At 42.8% G+C, this 17895-nt stretch overlaps 1 protein-coding gene across 2 annotated transcripts in view; it reads right to left on the bottom strand.

The window, feature by feature from the left end:
• The window catches only part of PTGFRN (prostaglandin F2 receptor inhibitor), an 88564-nt gene extending 78805 nt beyond the window's left edge, over positions 1-9759 (bottom strand). The window contains exon 1 of one of the 2 annotated variants that reach the window (XM_072644468.1): positions 9286-9759. In XM_072644468.1, coding sequence (XP_072500569.1) covers positions 9286-9334 — 49 coding nt within the window. In that variant the 5' untranslated portion in view covers positions 9335-9759. The remainder of the gene's footprint in view (positions 1-9285) is intronic. The other variant, XM_072644467.1, reaches the window with a different exon arrangement.
• Between the last annotated feature and the right edge of the window lie 8136 nt (positions 9760-17895).

The raw sequence follows: 17895 nt of genomic DNA, 5'->3' as shown, positions 1-17895 counted from the left end.
AGAAGAACTGGGAGTTCATAACATGAAAGGCTTAGGTGCCCTACCCTCTTCCCCCCCTCCCGGCGCCCCCCCCCCCCCCCCAGGCTAGAAAGAGGTCTAACGGCATTCAGGGATTCAAAAGACATTTCTTAGTGACTTACAATGTGCAGAGCACTGGGAATTGTTATTATTATTAAAGTATTACGTAAGTGTGAGCTAAGCCAGAAGACTTTTTCCGTATCTTTTGTGGCAATTTATATACTGACTGACATCCCAGTGAATTCCTATTTTATTCCCTCCACTAGATTACCCCAAATGCCAATCCATCCTAGCATAATTGACTGGCCATCTATAATCAGAGTCAAAGTTTCAATAAGACCCATTCTCTGCTTTTATGGTGCTCACAGCCTGGTAAAGAGATAAGACACACACAGGGGTGACTATAATACATGATATTACATGATTAATGCATTAAAGGGTTCATTAAATACTCTGGGAGGTACAAAGGGTCAAGGAAGGGCTTCAAAGAGAAAACGGCATTTCAGATGGCTTTAATAATAAAGACAGCCCCAAGGAGAATCCATCCTTGCACAATTAATTGATCATCTACCTCCAAATGAATGAATAAAAACACATTTATTAAACACTTACCATGTGCTAAGCACTAGGGTGACAAATATAAAAGTGAGATACTATAGGTTTACATTCCACTGGAGAAGCAGCAGTTAGAGGGGAGTGGTGACTAGAGTGTTTGGGTTTAAAAAGTCCCAGGCATGGTCTGTGGAACTTTAGGGGAGCAGACTGACACACCCTTTCCCCTAGAAATGGCAGTACTGATTTTGGAAAGAAGGAGGGAAGAGGGTGGGGAGCAGAAATGAAGAAAAGGTCATCCACATCATTCAGGCGGCTGGAACATAAAATGAAGTCCGGCTGAGGCTAGCTAGATATGGCATGCCATCTAAAGCAAACTGTACCTGTGTCAAGCATAAGGGAAATATGTACTTACTCTGCAACTGCTTTCAAATTTATAAGGTATATCTAATTAAAGTTCCAAAACAACATCTTTAAACTTGAAGCACGCTACTTGGTAACCACTTGACCTAGTGAGGGACACTTTGGGAGAATTGTTGAAAAATCAACTCTAAGAAGACACATGAATAAACAAAGTCGTTATCTCTTGACATACTTGTAGTCTGTAAGTCTCTCTAAAAGATCACCATCAGTAAGTAAAAGGAAAATTTCAAGTACTATCACAGTCCATTAGCCAACTAGGGCATACCATCTACTCTAAGATATATTTGGAAGAATTTTAGCATATTTCAATAAAGCTAAGGAGTTGTGAGCGTTCTCTGCATCCTCCTCAAATTTTCATGTATATAAGTATACATATACACTTTGTCATCCCTCCCCTCAAGTGGAATATAAGCTCCTTGAGGACAGGTACTAATTTTCAATATATACTTTTATCCCCATTGCCTTGCTCATGGCAGGCCTGTTTGTTGGAATCTAACAATTGTTAGATTCCACCTTATCTTTAGGAAACCAGTACAATTAAATTTCATATACATGAGTTGCCCAAGCAGTTTTTTGCCCAATTCCACCTCTCTACCTTGGACCAAAGTCCCTTTTAAAGGACTAAAGTGTGAGACACTCACATAACCTTAAATGACACCACAAAAACAATATATAAGAAGTACAGGAAATCTACGATAAATAATCAGCTTAGCTGTTCAACTTTTTTTTTAAATGGTCAAATGAATGTGGACCATCCAGCTGCTTTCTAAAAAGAATGATCACTGACATCCAGAATTCCTATTCAGCAGGCTCTAATAAGAATAATTATAGTTAGACGAGGCATTAATCAGTTTGGCAGATACAGGAGTTCTGATAATGAGGCTAAAATTAGTAGCAGGGAACCTCTGAAGGCCGCAGCACTTCAAAGATAGATAAGCTGAATGGATTCATCACTGGCTCTCAAGCCAATTTTCCCCTCATCCCCACTACTTTTTCGGAAGTTACATTTTTGTTAACACTCGAGGCCCCATGTTTATCAAAGCAGGTGTTTGTGAACCCACTGTGTGGTTGGAGGAATGCCATGTTGTCTCTATGGTATTACTCAGAGCAGAAACTCCTGGATCTAGTCTTTTCCAGTCAGTTAACAAGCATTTATTAAGCACTTACTGTGTGCCAGACATTGAGCTAGGCCTTTCCATTCTTATCTTACTCAATATTAAACCTGAGATCATTTTCTGACCAACATTTCCATCCCACACCCACGCTCAAATAGCATGAGTGCAGTAAGGAGGCTATGGCTGCCATCACCATTTTGTTAGTGTCCAGCATACACAGAGCCATATGATAAATGCTACATGGGAAGTATAAAGAAGAAGGATCTTTGTCCACAAAAAGCCCATAGCATCATGAGAGATGACAGAAATAAACAGAATGCCCCAAACGTGGGCAAACATGCCACATGGAACTATATACTTGAGCACAGGGGGAAGGAGACACTGTGGGACTGTGGAGGAAAGTGATGAATTTGGTACCAATAGGAACTGACTTTGAATTCCAGCTGTTCCATTTACTATCTGTATGCCCGTGATCTTAGCCTCTCTGGGCCTCAGTTTCTCATCTGTAAAGTGAAGAGGCCAGACTAGATGAACTTTTAAGTATTCTTCTAGCTCTAATTCTATCCTTTTAGGAACTCAAGTCAATCTATCTTGGCAGAGTTGGAATGTGAGGATGAATTTTGAAGAAAAGATATGGATTAGCAGGGGAGGGAAAGGAATGCATCACAGAATCATAGGTTTAGAGCTGGCAGGAACCTTAGAGGTCATTGAGTTTAATCCCTTCACTCATTAAATAGATGAAGAAACTGAGGTATAGACAGATTAAGTGACTTGGGGGACCTGTAGGTTAGAATAATATACAAACAAGGGATGGCAAGTAGGTTTGTCTGGCTTAAGGTGGGGAAGAGCCTAAACCTGGGTGAAGAGGAAGATGAGGGTGGTTGGGTTTTGTGAGATGGGGTGACTCTGTGAATAGAAAGAAGAGAAAGCTAATGTTGACTCTAAAGCAACACATAAGTCATTTAGATAGGATGTGAGAGCTTGAAAGCTACAAAGCAAAGATGCTATCAAAATGATGCTTTGGGAACATGCTACCTGTTGGGATGAATGAAAAGGACTTAGAACAGAGGCTAAGAGCAAAACAACCAGAAGGTAGTTTCAGGCATGCTGGTGTGGGCTTAGACTTCCATTTAGGTAAAAGCTGTTAGTAATGGAAAGAAAGAGGAAGATTTAAGGGATATGGTGAACTGGCTTCAAAGTGAAAGACAGAGACCAATACTGAAAGTTCTCCCCAAATGTGCCTAGTAGATAGAATGCTACACTTGGAATCAGAGAAATCTGGGCTCAGATTCCTTAATATGTCCTATTCCTTAATATGTGTGTGACCTTAGACAAGTTATTTTACCTCTTTGGGATTCAGTTTCTCTACCATTAAAAAGACAAGGCTGGACTAGCTGGTCTCTAAAACCCTTTCCAGATCTTAACTTCTTGCTTATGAACTGGGTTCACATACCACCAATGATCCTCACTGTGTGGCAATAGGCAAGTTACTTCACTTCTCCAACTCTCCATTTTGCCATGGATAAAATAATGAGACTCATAGCACCTGCCTCCTAGAGGGCTCAAAGAAGAGAATGAATGCAAGGTCTTATGTGAACCTGAAAGTGTGCTATGAATTGAACGATTAGGATTATTACTTCCTCTGAACTACCAGAGAATTTTATTTCCACCTCTCATTGAATTTATACGGTGATGGGTGTTAAAATGTACTCCTGTTTTATCCCCCTCAACTAGACTGTATGTTCCTTCATTGCGGAGAACATATTTTATTCATCTTTGCAACCTCTCCAAACTATTCTGAACGCAGCAAGTGCTCAGTAAATATCTGCTGAATTGAAGTCGGAAGCTTCAATTGAGTCGAATTGAAGAATGGAATACTGGAAAATTGGGGAGGGGGTGGAAGACAGGAAAAACAATAATAACACCTTACCTGTCTACAGAGCCTTAGGTTTATAAAGCCTTTTACATACATTACCTCAACTGATTCTCACAGCAATCCCATGAGGTAGACAACACTGTCATCTTCAACATCTTTTTACAGAAGAAGAAACAATCTCAGCCGAAATCACGAAGCCATCTGGGTCAGTGTCTTACCCAATAGGACACCAACCAGTAAATGGTGAAGCTGATACTCAAATTCACTCTAAGTTCAAAGCTCTATTTATATTACGTTAACCTTGATGAACGTTTTTAAAAAAATTCAATTTCAAGTAGCAATACAACAGTAATTACAGCAGCTCACATTTATGCAATGCTGCCTAAAGTACATTATCTTTGATCCTCGTAACAGCCCTGCCAGGTAGGTGCTATTACTATTATTCTCATTTTACCGATGAGGAAACTGAAACTCAGAAAGGTTTAATGATTTGGCCAGAGTCACAAAGCTATTTTCTGATTATGGGTTCAAATGCAGGTCTCCATCCCACCATATGTAGCACTCTAATGGGAGTACGTGTGTGAGTGTGTGTGTGTGTGTGTGTGTGTGTGAGAGACAGAGAGAGACAGAGAGACAGAGAGAGAGAGACAGAGACAGAGAGAGAGAGAGAGAGAGAGAGAGAGAGAGAGAGAGAGAGAGAGAGAGAGAGAGAGAGAGAGAGAGTTACAGGTGAAGAGGTACAGGGAATAAAATCATTGGGCCTCTGGGTTCTCAGATGCCTTTGTGAAATGTAGGTGACAGGGAAAGGTAAGAATGTTCTAAAGGCAACTGGAGATTAACCACAACTGTCCAATTTTTCTCAGGACATTGCTAGGTATTATGAAGGTCATAGAAATATATTTCCTCTACTGCTTCTTCTCTAGTCCTTGACTTAAAGAGACCAAACAAGGGTCTCTCTCCTCTGGCTTCTCCACTACCAGAGTCTAGGACATTATTTGCACAGACCCATCATAAACACTCCAAAATCTTACCATTCTGGGCAGTTTTTACCAGTGGAGGTGAGACATCAATGCTAAGTAAACAAAGGCAAATTTGTAAACTTTAAATGGTGTATCCAAATCCCTGCTGTCTCTTGTCTTTCCTCCTACTCGTCTGAAGTTTCCTTTTCAGTATCTTTTGCTGAATAAACATTTTCCTTTGACCTGTTAGGTATGAGTGTCTCCCAAAGGCTGTCTTAGGCCTTCTTCTCATCCTTATACTTTCCTCTGGCCAACTTCAACAGGCTGTAGGAGTTTAATGATCACATCTATACAAACAATTCCCAAATCTCTATACCAGCTGAACTTCGACCCTGCATAATCAACTTTGGAAGATATCACCAACTGGATGTGGCATCACCAACTCAAGATGTCCAAAATAAGCATTCATAATGTTCCCCCAAAAAAGTCCTCCCCTAGATTTCTGAACTTCTACTGAACATTCCACCATCTTTGTAGGCCCCCAGATTTATGGCCTTGGATTCATGCTTCATTCTTCTTCCTTCTCCCCACCCCTATTCCATCACTTGCCAAGTCTTGTTGACTGGCCTCCATAATATCTTTGGCATCAGTTGCCTTCTCACGACTCCTGGGATTGAACCTTGGCTGATGCCTATACTTGATGAATAGGAAGAAGAGGAAGATTCAGCATAGGATACTGAGAAGGAAAGGTCAGATAGGCAGGAGAACTAAGAGAGAGAAGTGATTCCAATGCATATAAAAATTTATAAATTTGCTACTTTATATCCTCAAGTGTAGGTCAGGCCCTCATCATCGCTGGCTTGAACTTTTCAAGTCAAGTCAATCAAATCAAAAAGTATTTCTTAACCACCTACTATGTGTCAGGCACCATGTTAAGTCCTGAAGTTACAAAGAAAGGTAAAAGACAGTCCCTTCCCTCAGGAAGTTCACAGTCTAAGGGGGAAGACATCCTGCAAACAACTTGTTACATACAAGACACATACCAGTGTAAACTGGAGGTAACCAACTGAGAGGAGATACTAGCATAAAGGATAGACTTCCTGCAAAAGGTAGGGTTTTAGCTGGGACTTTCAGAAAGCCAAGGAAGGTAGCAGGTATGAAGAGAGAAAATTTTTGGCATTGGGCACAGTCAATGAAAACACATAGGGCAGTTAGGTGGCAAAGTGAATAGAGTGCTGGGACTGGAGTCAGAAGACAAACTGCTCCAAGTATCCTTGCCAAGTAAATCCCAAATGGGATCAAGAAGAGTCAGATACAACTGAAACGACTGAACAAATAACAAATGAAAACAACAAAAGATTTGGCAGATGGGGCGTCTTGTTTAAGGAATAGAAATGAGGTCAGTCTTACTGGATCATAGAGTGTGTGAAATGGAGTAAGGTGTAAGAGGATTGGAAAAGGAGGAGGGGGCAGGTTTTGAAGGGCGTTGAATGACAAGAGGATTTTATAGATGATCCTGGAAGTGACTGAAGTTTACTGAATATGAGAAATGATATGGTTACATGTGTACGTTAGGAAGATCACTTAGATAACTGAGTGGACAATGGACTGGAGTGGGGGAAAGACATGATCCAGGGACACCAACCAGTAGTTAGCTAATAGCAATAGTCCATGAATCAGGTGTTAAGGGCCTGTACACAGGTAGATGAGAGGAAAGAAGGGGGCATAGATGAAAGATGGTATGAAGTGAGAATTGACAGAGGTTGGCAGTGCATTGGATACAGTGAGGGAGGGCAAGATTGAGGATAACGCCTAGTCTGGGAGCCTATGTGACTGGGATGATGATGGTACCCTCCATAGTAACAGTTTCTCAATGAGTCTTCCTGCTTCTAGTCTCCCCTCCTTTAATCCACCCTCCACAAGGCTACCTAAGGTCATTATGTCACTCCCCTACTCAAAAATCTTCCATGGCTCTCCACTGACTCTAGCTTTCAAAGCTCTTCCCAAACTGACTCCTACCTACCTTTCCAGTTTTATTTCATATTACTACCCTCACATACTATACTCCAAAGGAGTCCCTTTGGTGTTCCCTTGAAATGACATTCCATCTCCTGCCTCTTACTGTATCTTTGTTCATGTGGCTTCCATGCGCACCCCAACTTCCTTCAAAAAGTGCCTCAGGTACATGAGGCTTTTCTCAGTCACCCCAATCATTGGCAATCTTTCTTGAAATTATTTTCTTTTCCTTTGTTTCCTATGTATAATTCCTATGTATTGTATACACCCCACACCTCTATCCCCAAGGGAATACCAGTTTTCTGAGGGCAAGGATTCAACATTGCTATATTGGAAACAACGAGCACATAGTAGGCAATAAACTTTCAACTGGATCAAGGGAGTTGATTGAGGTTTCTAATGCAATAGAGGTTTGGAAGAGAGAGGTGAGATGAAAGTGAGAGGGGGCAATCTGGAGGTGTTCTACATATAGGTGGTAACTGAAACCATGTGATTGGATGAATTCCCTCAAGGAAGGCGTTAGAAGGCTCAAACAGATGTGAAAGAGGGGAAAACTGAGCTGCAGCTTCCATCTTACCCCTCTCACCCTCTCATTTTAACCTCATTTTGGCACCAGGCCTGAGCTAGTGAGAAGGGAGGGGCGGCTAAAGGAGAGACACACACTCAGCTTTGGTGGTGGGAGTTAACAACAGGCTCTGTGAGTCAGGAGGGGAATCCACAGGGAATCTCTGGCTTTTAAGCTGCCCAGAAGCCCTACAGCAAGGATGCATCTGGGGCTAGGTTGGTCCAAGTCCCATCCACAGAGAAAGTCACTGGGGATGACTGAACAGCTCTGGGTTGGCCCTGTACATGGGACCAGAGGTTTTAAAGCTGGAAAGGACCTTAAAGATCTTAAAAAGTCCAACTCCTTCATTTTACAGATAGGTAAATGAGGTCGGGAAAAGGGTACTGACTTGCCTGAGGGTTAGAAAATACAGCATTTCAACCTCGGTTTTGAGATTCCAAATCTAATACTCTTTCCCAAACTCAGCCGAGAAGGCAGATGTCCAATCATCAGTGCACAAGCCTAGTTTTCCATGATTTTTGCCTTTGTTTGTATCCCTAGCGTTTAGCAAAGTGACCTTGTACACGGGAAGCCCATAATAAATGCTCGGTGACTTACGTCCAGAAGTCCCCAAGCATCTGACAGGCTCAGACTTTGGCAGTAACCCATGCCCATGTGTCCATGCCTATGATGTATGCAAATCAGAGAAAGAAACTGCAAGAGTTTGAAGACCAGACTATGGAGATGGAAGGATTCGGGTAGAAACGATAGAGGGCAGAAGGGCATGGGGGGCGGGGAGGGGGGCCCGGGCAGGGTTGTTGGTAAATAGTTGAGAAACTAGTGGCCTCGGGCTTTTTCTCTTAGAGAGGTAGCAGCTGCTCCAGTAACAAGTAAAAGTTGAGGAAAGCCTCAGGCAGAAGATCCAGTCACCCAGCACTTGAACAAAGCAAGGAGAAAGTGCACTAAGATTGTAAAGCCGTAGCTCCGGCACACCCCGATCAGTCACCTTTAAAAGGGAAAGTTTGTACGGTGGCCCTTTCCCGAAAGAAAACCCAGGCTTTGTGCCGTGGTGCACGGTTGTTCGGGGGTTTGGGAGAGGGGGAGCTGAAGGTTACTGAGTCTGCAGCACAAGCAGATTAACGGGGGACATTTCCGTTTTGGAGTAGGGAACCGGGGCTCTTGGGCAGCCGGGCGGGCAGCCAGCCTCCTGGCCGAGGCGTTCAAGGTGAAGGAAGCCTCCTCCTGGCTCCCCCTCCTGCCAACAGGTAGAGCTGGAGCAGCCCAGGCAGGCAGCCGCCACTCCCCCCACGGTCGAGCCCTGGATCTGGGTCTGGGCACGGGAAGGCTTGGCCTTCTGGCTGGGCATCGGGTGGATTCCAAGCCTGGCTGGGCTGGGGGAAAGGGGACTACCGCAGCACGAACGGCTAGCTATTACTGCCCTCCCCGCCCCCAACCAAAAGGCTCCCTCGGATCCGGGCGGTCAAGCGCCGGACAAAACGCCGGTTAAGTGGGCGGGAGCCCCAAAGCCCGGCCAGGCTCTGCTCGGCTTCTCTAGGGCCCCCAGCCCGAGGCTGTCCCAGGAGCCGGGCAGGGGCGGGGGTCGGGGGCCCGGAGCCTTGGAGTGGCCCAGGCCGCACGCTGGGGGGGAGGGACACCCCCTCAGTCCGCCCATCCTCTCCGCTCCCCTCCCACCGTGGCGGGGCCCCCGGCTGGCAGCCCTCCCGCTCCTGGCATCACGCCCCTCTCCCCCCAATTCGGCCCGGGCCCCCAGCCCGGACTCACCAAGGGTCAGGAGCGCCAGCAGCAGCGGCCTCTCCCCCGAGTGGCCCATGCTGGCCGGCCGCGCGGGAGGAACTCCCCTTCCCTTTCTCCTCCGCCTCGCCTCGCCTCGCCTCGGCTCTGCCTCCTGCTCCCGCAGCTCCAGAGTCAGCGCTCCTGCACCCGGGGGAAGGGGGCGGCGCGCCCGCCCCGCGCCGACTCCACTCCTGCGCCTGCTCGCGCCGAAGGCTGCCCGGACCGAGCCTCTTCGATTCGCGCGCAAGAGCAGCCGTGTAACCTTCCCTCTCCCTCTCCCTCTTTCACCTCTTCCTCCCTTCCTTCCTTCCTTTTCTTTGGCAGCAGGCGGGGAGCCGGGCGCTAGGGCTGGCCGCGGCTACAGTGTGCAGCCCCGACCGCTTCCCGAAAGCAAAACGAAAGAACCGCAGCGCCTGCCAGCCAGCCCGCCCGCGCCTCCCATCCGGCGCTTTGCCAGCAACAAACACAAACTTTCCCAAGCCCCTCCCCACTTCAGGTAACGGGGAGGAAGCGCGGCACTCTGGGGATCTCTGGGTGCTGCCCGCTTAAAGGGGAGGAGAACTTCCAGACCCCCACCCTCGCGCCCCCGTGCCAAACCTCCTCCGACCTTTAAAAGTTGGGAAATGCCCAAGATTTTTCTAGGAACAAATAACTCCCCAGGAATCTCCCCCAAATCAAAGCGCAACTCTTTCCCTTCTTGCGAAATTCCGCATCTGTTCCCCAAAAGTCACCCCCACACACACACACAGAAAATCCACAACTTAACTTTCCACAAATCCACTCCGTTCGCTAAATCCGGGCCACGCCTGATGGGAGCTTCCAGCAGGACTCCATTCCAGAGTCCTCCACTTTCCCTCTTTTCTCTGGAAAGATAAAGTAAGGACACTGCTCTGACGGGCAGCTCCCTTCCCAACCTCTAATGAAAATACAGAAACGTTAATATCACTACAGTGCCTTATGTTTGATCCTCTCTGAGTCTTACATTGATGACTGAAGGTGTCTATACAGCTTACACACGAGGATGCAACAAAGTAACCAAGAGTATTGTTTTTCTTTCCAGTAATGATACTGTAGTTTTGTATAGTACTTTTATAATCATTATGTCATTGAACCTTCTGGGTTGGCTAGGGTAGGTTTTCTTCTACATTTTCTGATTCTATCGAACAAGTTTTTATTCATTAAGCACCTGCTAAGAGCAAAACCCAGTACTAGGCCATGGAAATACAAAGACAGAAATAATAAATAGTCCCTGCCTCCAGGAACATTCCATTCTACAGAATGACCTCTGATGGTAGAACATTAAATCTTAGGAAGGTCTGGAAAGGTTTCCATTAGATTACTTATTTTACAGATAAGGAAATTGAGGCCCAGAGAAATTCAACAATTTGTCTAAGGTAACATAATAGGTTAGTGTCAAGAAAAGAGGGACAGTGCACTGGAACATATCTTTTTGACTTCTAGGTCAGCGTTTTTTTCCATGAATGCTATAAAAGCCCAGTACTTGGGAAGGGGTGGGGTATTAGTCTTCATTGTCTGAATAATTCATAAATGAGTCAAACATATGGAATCAAGGAAATTGCCTGAGCCCACTCAACCCAGTGTCTCATTAATACAGTAGGGAAAAAAATCACAGTATTCCTTCTTTCTGAAATTACCTTTAATTGATCTTGTGGATGTGTCATGTATGTCTCACTTGTATGGAGTTGTTAGCATGGTTTTGCCCTGATTCAAATGAATTCCTTGTGGACTGGGGCTGTTTTTGCCTTTTTTTCTTTTATATCCCAGCTCTCCGAAGGGTGCCTAACATGTAAATACTTGTTGACTGACTGACTAAGAAAAAGTCAAAGAAAGGTTGTGATGAGCCAAGTCTAGCATCATCCCTAAGTTCTTGTTTATGGCACAGTTATAAGCATGGCAGGTTTAATACAAGTTCATTACTGCTGCTGAAAAAGATAATTCAAAACTCATTCAAATCGTCCTCCTCCACCCCCTTTAAGGACCACCTCAAATCCCACCTCCTCAGCTAAGCCTTCTGGGTAATTTCAGGTAACCTTTTTCTCCCTTCTTTGATCACTTATGCCCTTTTCATTTTGTCCCTTGATTAATTCAGTTTAGCGTTTTATTATACATACATTTTCTTGCACCAGTCATCAAATCTAAATGATGTTCTGGAGTATTTCTCCTCCCCTTCTGGAAACTCTTCTTGACTAATTTCTGTGATTCCCCTCCGCTACTCCAATCAGATTTTAAGTTTCTTTTGGGTGGAGATTTTTGTATAAAGGAAAAAGCAAGTTACTTGAGGGTAAGAAATATCTTGTTTCTGTTATTAAATGTTTGCTGAATAAAATTTTGTTCATGGCATAAACTTGTTTTGGATCTGCAACAATGTAGTCATAATTCTGGACACATAGTAGGTATTCAATTTCAGCCATCATTCACTAAGTACCAACTATGTGAGGAACACATCACTAGCTAGAGTTGACAATTTTTAGATAAGACACCTTGCAGTCTGGCAGAGGAATAAGACACACACAAGTTCTATAATAATTCATGATTAGGTTAGCAGAGAGGTAAAAGAAAACAAAACTATCTAGGATTCGAGGAGGGAAGATCAAGAAACACTGTGCAGGACAATGGATAATGTGTTGAACTTGGAGGTAAGAGGACCTGTATTCAAAACCTGCCTCAGACAATTGTTAGCAAGGTGACCCTGAGCAAATCATTGATCCCTGTAAGCTTCGGTTTCTTCATCTGTAAAAGGAAGGGGTTGGTTAGTGGTTCTTCACCTGGGGTTTGTGAAATTAAAAAAATATATATTTATTTCTGATAACTGTGTTTCAATATGGGCAGCTAGGAGACACAGTGAATAGTGCTGAGCCTGCAGTCAGGAAGCCTCATCTTGATGAGTTCAAATCTGGTCAAAGACATGCACTAGCTGTGTGACCCTGGGCAAGTCCCTTTACCCTTTTGGTCTCAGTTTACTCATCTGTAAAAAAAATGAACTGGAGAAGGAAATGGCAAATCATTCTAGTATCTTTGCCAAGAAAACCCCAAATGGAGTCACAAAGAGCCAGGTACAACTGAACAAGTGCCAATATAAATTGATAGTAAGCCTATGTATTTTATTTTGTGCACTTATGAAACATCTGAGAAGGGGCTTATAGTTTCCTTCAGTCTGCCAAAAATGTTCATCTCTCTCCCTCCCTCCCTCCCTCTCTCTCTCTCTGTCTGTCTGTCTCACACACACACATACACACACACACACACACACACACACACACACACACATTAAGAACCCTGTATTATCTGATGTCTGAGATTCCTTCCAAATCTAAATCTACCATCATATGAAATATTTACTGGCTTGAATAGAACTGAAAGTCCTACTTATTGTAGGTCTGTAGAATGATCCTTGCATATCAAAGGCAGCCTGGTTTTTATAACTTCATATAAACCGGAAAGAAGTGCCTCTAGTTAGCCACATCTGCCACACCTTTTGCTGGACCCTAACCACTGCAGTATAAAATATATCACTGATTGAAGAGAGCTATGGCCAATGTTCCCAGCAGGAAAGAGCAACTTGCTAATTCATGAATTGGGTATTTGTTTATTCCTTCTTTGTGCAGGATAATCAATCTTTTACTAGCTTAAGTAAGACCCTATTCAGTAGTCTTTTTTATTGCATCTCATTGATTCAAAGGCCTGCCCAGGGCAGGAAGACTACTTTAGCAATCCCAACTGACAGAATTGTTCCCTCCCCCCCAACCACCACCTCCCAAAAAAGATTCTTCCTGCTCAGTACTGTAATGGAAGGCCTCTCCCTGCCAGCTGTTGTTACTCATCATAGAGGCATTTGAAGGGATACTCAGAAACGCCTCTCTTTTAGGATTGACTGTACCCAGATTATAGGTATCAATATAGGAAAGTGTTATCCCTGAAAATCTTGTGAAATAAAATCACGTGGAAATTCAAATGTTTTGTTTGCTGAAGTTTAAGGATGCCTTCAATGAAAGCAAAGCTTACTTAATAGTTAAAAAATAAAAAACTCCATTCTTCAGTCATTGCCTCTCTTTTCTGAATTTTTAATCATTCCTTTTCCATTGAATTCTTCCAGTCTTCCTACAAATATCATCCTCAGGTCTATGCAATCCTACATTTTCAAAAGTCTTTTCTCAGTCCTTCTACTCCATCAAGGTACTAACTCAGCTCTCTCCTTTCACTGATTGCCTTGAAAAAGTAGCCATCATGGAAGCATGATTCATCATTGGCCATAGTGAATCATGCTTCCTAACTCCTGACAGAGAGGTGATAGACTAGAGATGTAGAAGGGGTCATACTTTTACTTTGGGGTGGAAAGAAGGGAGAATTACTGGGGACTAGAGGAAGTAATCATGGTGCCACAAAAAGAAAAAAAGAGTATCAATGAAAAGTTTAAAAAATATTGAGGTGAGAACAAAAGAAAGCTCGGAAAAAGACAGATAAGCAGAACCACTTGGAACTGCTGTGTTAAATATATTATATATCTTTTAAAAAAACCTGAACTGCATGTATTAGAGATTTACAGTTTCTGTATACAATCCTCTTTTGTTATTCTTTGTATATGAAAGTGATTGTTTGTGGAGGGTTGTCAAATTCACAATAATAAAAAAGAGAAAAAGTGTTTTCAAAGTATTCTATGACCAGGTTCTTTCTTTTCCTCACCATTTATTCAGTCATAGAATTAGATATTAGTTAGGTGGTATAGTGGTTATATCCCTGGATTTGGAGTTAAGAAGACTTGTGTTCAAAACTGGTCTCATGTACTTACTAGGGGTGTGACCCTGGACAAGTTACTCTATCCCTATCTTCTTTTAGTTTCCTTATCTGTAAAATAGGAATAATGATAGCACCTACCTCCCAGGGTTAGAGGGTTGCTGTGAGGATCTCATGAGATAATATTTGCAAAGTGTAGTTCAGCAAAGTGCTTGCCACACAGTAGGTACTTAATAAATACTTTTGAAAAAAAATCATAAGATCACAGATTGAGAGTTGTAAGGAACTTTGGAGTCCATCCAGTCAAACCCCATCATTTTACAGATAAGGAAACAGATTAAGGAAGGTTAAGTGACTATTCAGTGAGCAAGTCCTTGTCATCTGACTTCTGTTCCCAACATTGTGTTGAAATTGCTCTTCCAGAGTCCATTAATGAGCTCCTTATTACCAAATCCAATGATATTTTTCAGTCCTCCTTCTCATTGACCTCTCTGTAGTATTTGATAATGTTGACAGCCTCCTCCTCTCTCTACTCCTCACCTGGTTTCCAAGGCTCTACATTATTCTGGTTCTCTTCATAACCCTTAAACTGTTACTTTTCTATTTCCATCAATAGCTTCTCTTCCTTTCCCCCACTTTTTTGTGTTGGTGTTTGACAACATTCTTCCATCTTTGACCCTTTCCCATTTTCTCTTTGTTTTCTCCTGTGGTAGTTTCATTCATTCATGGCAGCTCAATTTTCTCCTTCATGAGATGATTCCCAGTGCGTATCTTCCTCACTCATCTTTTTTCTTCACTTCCAGCCCTACATCTACCTGGATCTCTCAACAGTGTAACAAACTCAATATCTTCCAAATGGAATCTATATCATTTTTTTCCAAAACTGACCCTTCCTTCTTCCTTCTCTGTTCTTATTCCATCACTTACCATGTTTCCCATGTTGCAAAGACTGGAGTTATAAAGTTGCCAACCCCTATCCATTATCATTCTCTTATCTCTTTTCCCTCTTCTCCATTCTCACTGTTACTGTACTAATACAGATCCTCATTACCTTTTTCTTAGAGTGTTGCCAATACCTTTTAAATTCTATTTGTTCCTCTATTCTCTTCCCCTTCTAATCTTTCCTTCACACTTTGCCCATATCAATCTCTTTCGTGTGCATAAATATGTTATGTCACCCTTTTATTCAAAACCCTTCAGTGGCCCCTTCTTGTCCATTTTAATAAAAATTATATACTTCTTGACCTGATATTGAAGTCCCTGCTACCTTTCCAGCTCTATCTCATACCATTCCCCTCAATTCAGCTCTAACCAAACTGAACTACTTGCCAATTTCAATATGTAGCTCACCCTTTCCCATTTCTTTGCCCTTGATTTGACTAGTGTCTCTGCCTCAGAAGTCTTCATTTGCTTTATAAAACCATATCCATTCTTTAAAACCCAGCTTAAAAGTTACTCCCTCCCTAAAATCATCTTGATCCCCCAGTTGGCAATGATCTTCGTTCGTGCTCCCCCATAACTTAACAAAGAACTTGGTCTATCCCTTTCTTAGTCATTGATCTTGAATTAATTTATATTATTGTGATTTGTGCATGTTTTACCAGACTTGGTGTCTTTTCCACTGGTTAGTATAGGATTCTCTTCATTCAAAAATGAATGGGTAAATGAATACATAGGCAATAGGGGACCCCACACATTGGATTCGATGGGGGAAAAGATATTAGAAAAGATTTAGCTCAGAATCTCCTAATAGACCAAGTAAATCACAAGAGGGACAAATCAGGATTTAGATCTAGAGCTAGAAGAGATGGCAGAGGCTACCTAATCCAATCTCTCAATTCCACAACTGAGAAACAGACTTAGAAAGACTGAATGATTTAACCAAGGCCACACTGTTTATAAGGGGCAGAGCTGTAATTTGAACTCAGTTCTTTTGATTTCAGATAACTATTAAGAAAATCCATGCAATAAAATCATTCTCAACTCGTTAACAATGGGATAGAAACAATTCCCCCTCCTGCCCCGGTCCCTGCCCCCTTCACCTCCTAGGAGGGAAAAGGAACAAGTCCTTCTGTCTTGTTTTCTGACAGAAATCCCTTTCCAGGATCTGCTTGGATCTCAGTTGCTTCGATCGATTTGAGTAGCTGTCACTCACAGAAGCCCCACCTTCTTATACATCTGCCTCTCGAAACTGTTTCTGTGCCAACGCCACCCCCACAATTGTCAATCACAGCAGCTCTACCTGAGCAACAGTCTCTAACCTAAAGTCACTTTTCTTCCATGGTATTAAATGAGGCTTCTCCATCACCATCAATTTAAGCTTGCTGCCACTACTTTGACTTCAGGAACATTGGGGCTAAGCCCTGGCAACCTCAGTCTCAGTTTCCTCATATGTAAAATGATGCTGCTTAGAATCAATGATCTCTGAGGTCATGACAACTCAAAATTCAATGAACAGTGAAACAAGTGGGGACACTCAATAAGGTTATTATTAGATCTATTCTTTTCCTTTGCTCACTACTTCACCTAGGTAGCCTCCCTGGAGTCCCCAGTCCTCATTTCCAGCTAGTTTAAGTTTGAGGCTTTCTGTTTACCTCTTTTCTGCCCAAGGCGTAGAAAAGGACAACCCCCCCCCCCCCCCCCCCGCAGCAGGAATCTTTAATCTTTTGGGGAACATGGATCCCTTTGGGAGGCAGAAGAATGTTTTTTTACATGCATAAAACAAAATAAATACAATTACAAAGGAAACCAATTATATTGAAATGTAATTATCAAAACATACATGCATATACACACACTCTCTATATATACATATATACACATATATATACACACACATATACACACACACATATGTTCATCAATCCTAAGTTAAGAATTTTTGCCCTTTAGCCTAGGAACATATCTATTCCACCCACCTTAGTCTGCCTCTTTCCTTGACTGGTAAGGCCTTTCTGGCAACTAGCACCTAGGAATGCAAATTTTCCTTCGGTACCACAACCCTGGGAAGGCTTAGCAAAACTGAGGGCAATTAGGCAAGGCTGTCCTTGCTAATATACAAAAATCCTTTTCATCCTTTAAATATGATTAGCTTTTAAGATAATGTTTATAGGACCTTAATTAATTAGTATGCTAAGTGTTTTTCTTGCTTCTGATGATGTTACTCTTTTAGTTGTAAAATACTGGAGGGAGGGGTTATAAACATTTCCATGAAAATAACTTGAAGCAGAGATTCTCACATAGAACAAAGGCCCTGGGTACATATTGAAGGGTTGTTCCAACTCCACCTTTCTGGCTCATCCCCCATATCCAGAAAATCTGGGAACTTAATTTATGATACTACCCAATGTATTGTCACCAATTAACCTAGTAAGCACACTATTTGCAAGCTCTGGGATAAAAAGGTTGATGTTGAAGTTAATGAGAACTTATAACAGAGCTTAAGGAAAATGTCAACACCTGGCCATTAGCAAGATGTTTCCTCCACCCCTCACCCCAGACCTACAGATCCTCCCTCACTTACAGTGAATACCATGTAGAGCACCCAGGCAATGCTGTATCTTGTATGCAGCAGGCAGCCCCCTCTATCATGCTTTTCCATAGTTCCTCTCAGCTGGTGTTGATTCCTTTTAGAGGCCTCTGCCTTCCTCCCAACACAGCTCTTAAGTGGCTAAACAGGCCATCTCTCTAATAAAGACAGGAGTAACTCAAGAGTTTCCCTGTTACAAGGCAAAACAGATTCTCCCTGCAAACTAGAGTATCTCCATGCAGAAGATCCCTTTTGCTATTTGTTGTTGTTCAGTCATTTCAGGCATATCCCACTCCTCATGATCTCATTTTGCATTT

The sequence above is a fragment of the Notamacropus eugenii genome, chromosome 2 (genome assembly GCF_028372415.1).
Source record: "Notamacropus eugenii isolate mMacEug1 chromosome 2, mMacEug1.pri_v2, whole genome shotgun sequence".
In the NCBI taxonomy this organism is placed as follows: Eukaryota; Metazoa; Chordata; class Mammalia; order Diprotodontia; family Macropodidae; genus Notamacropus; species Notamacropus eugenii.
The sequence above is the reverse complement of the archived record's forward strand: the minus strand, read 5'-3'. Positions and strand labels throughout refer to the sequence as shown.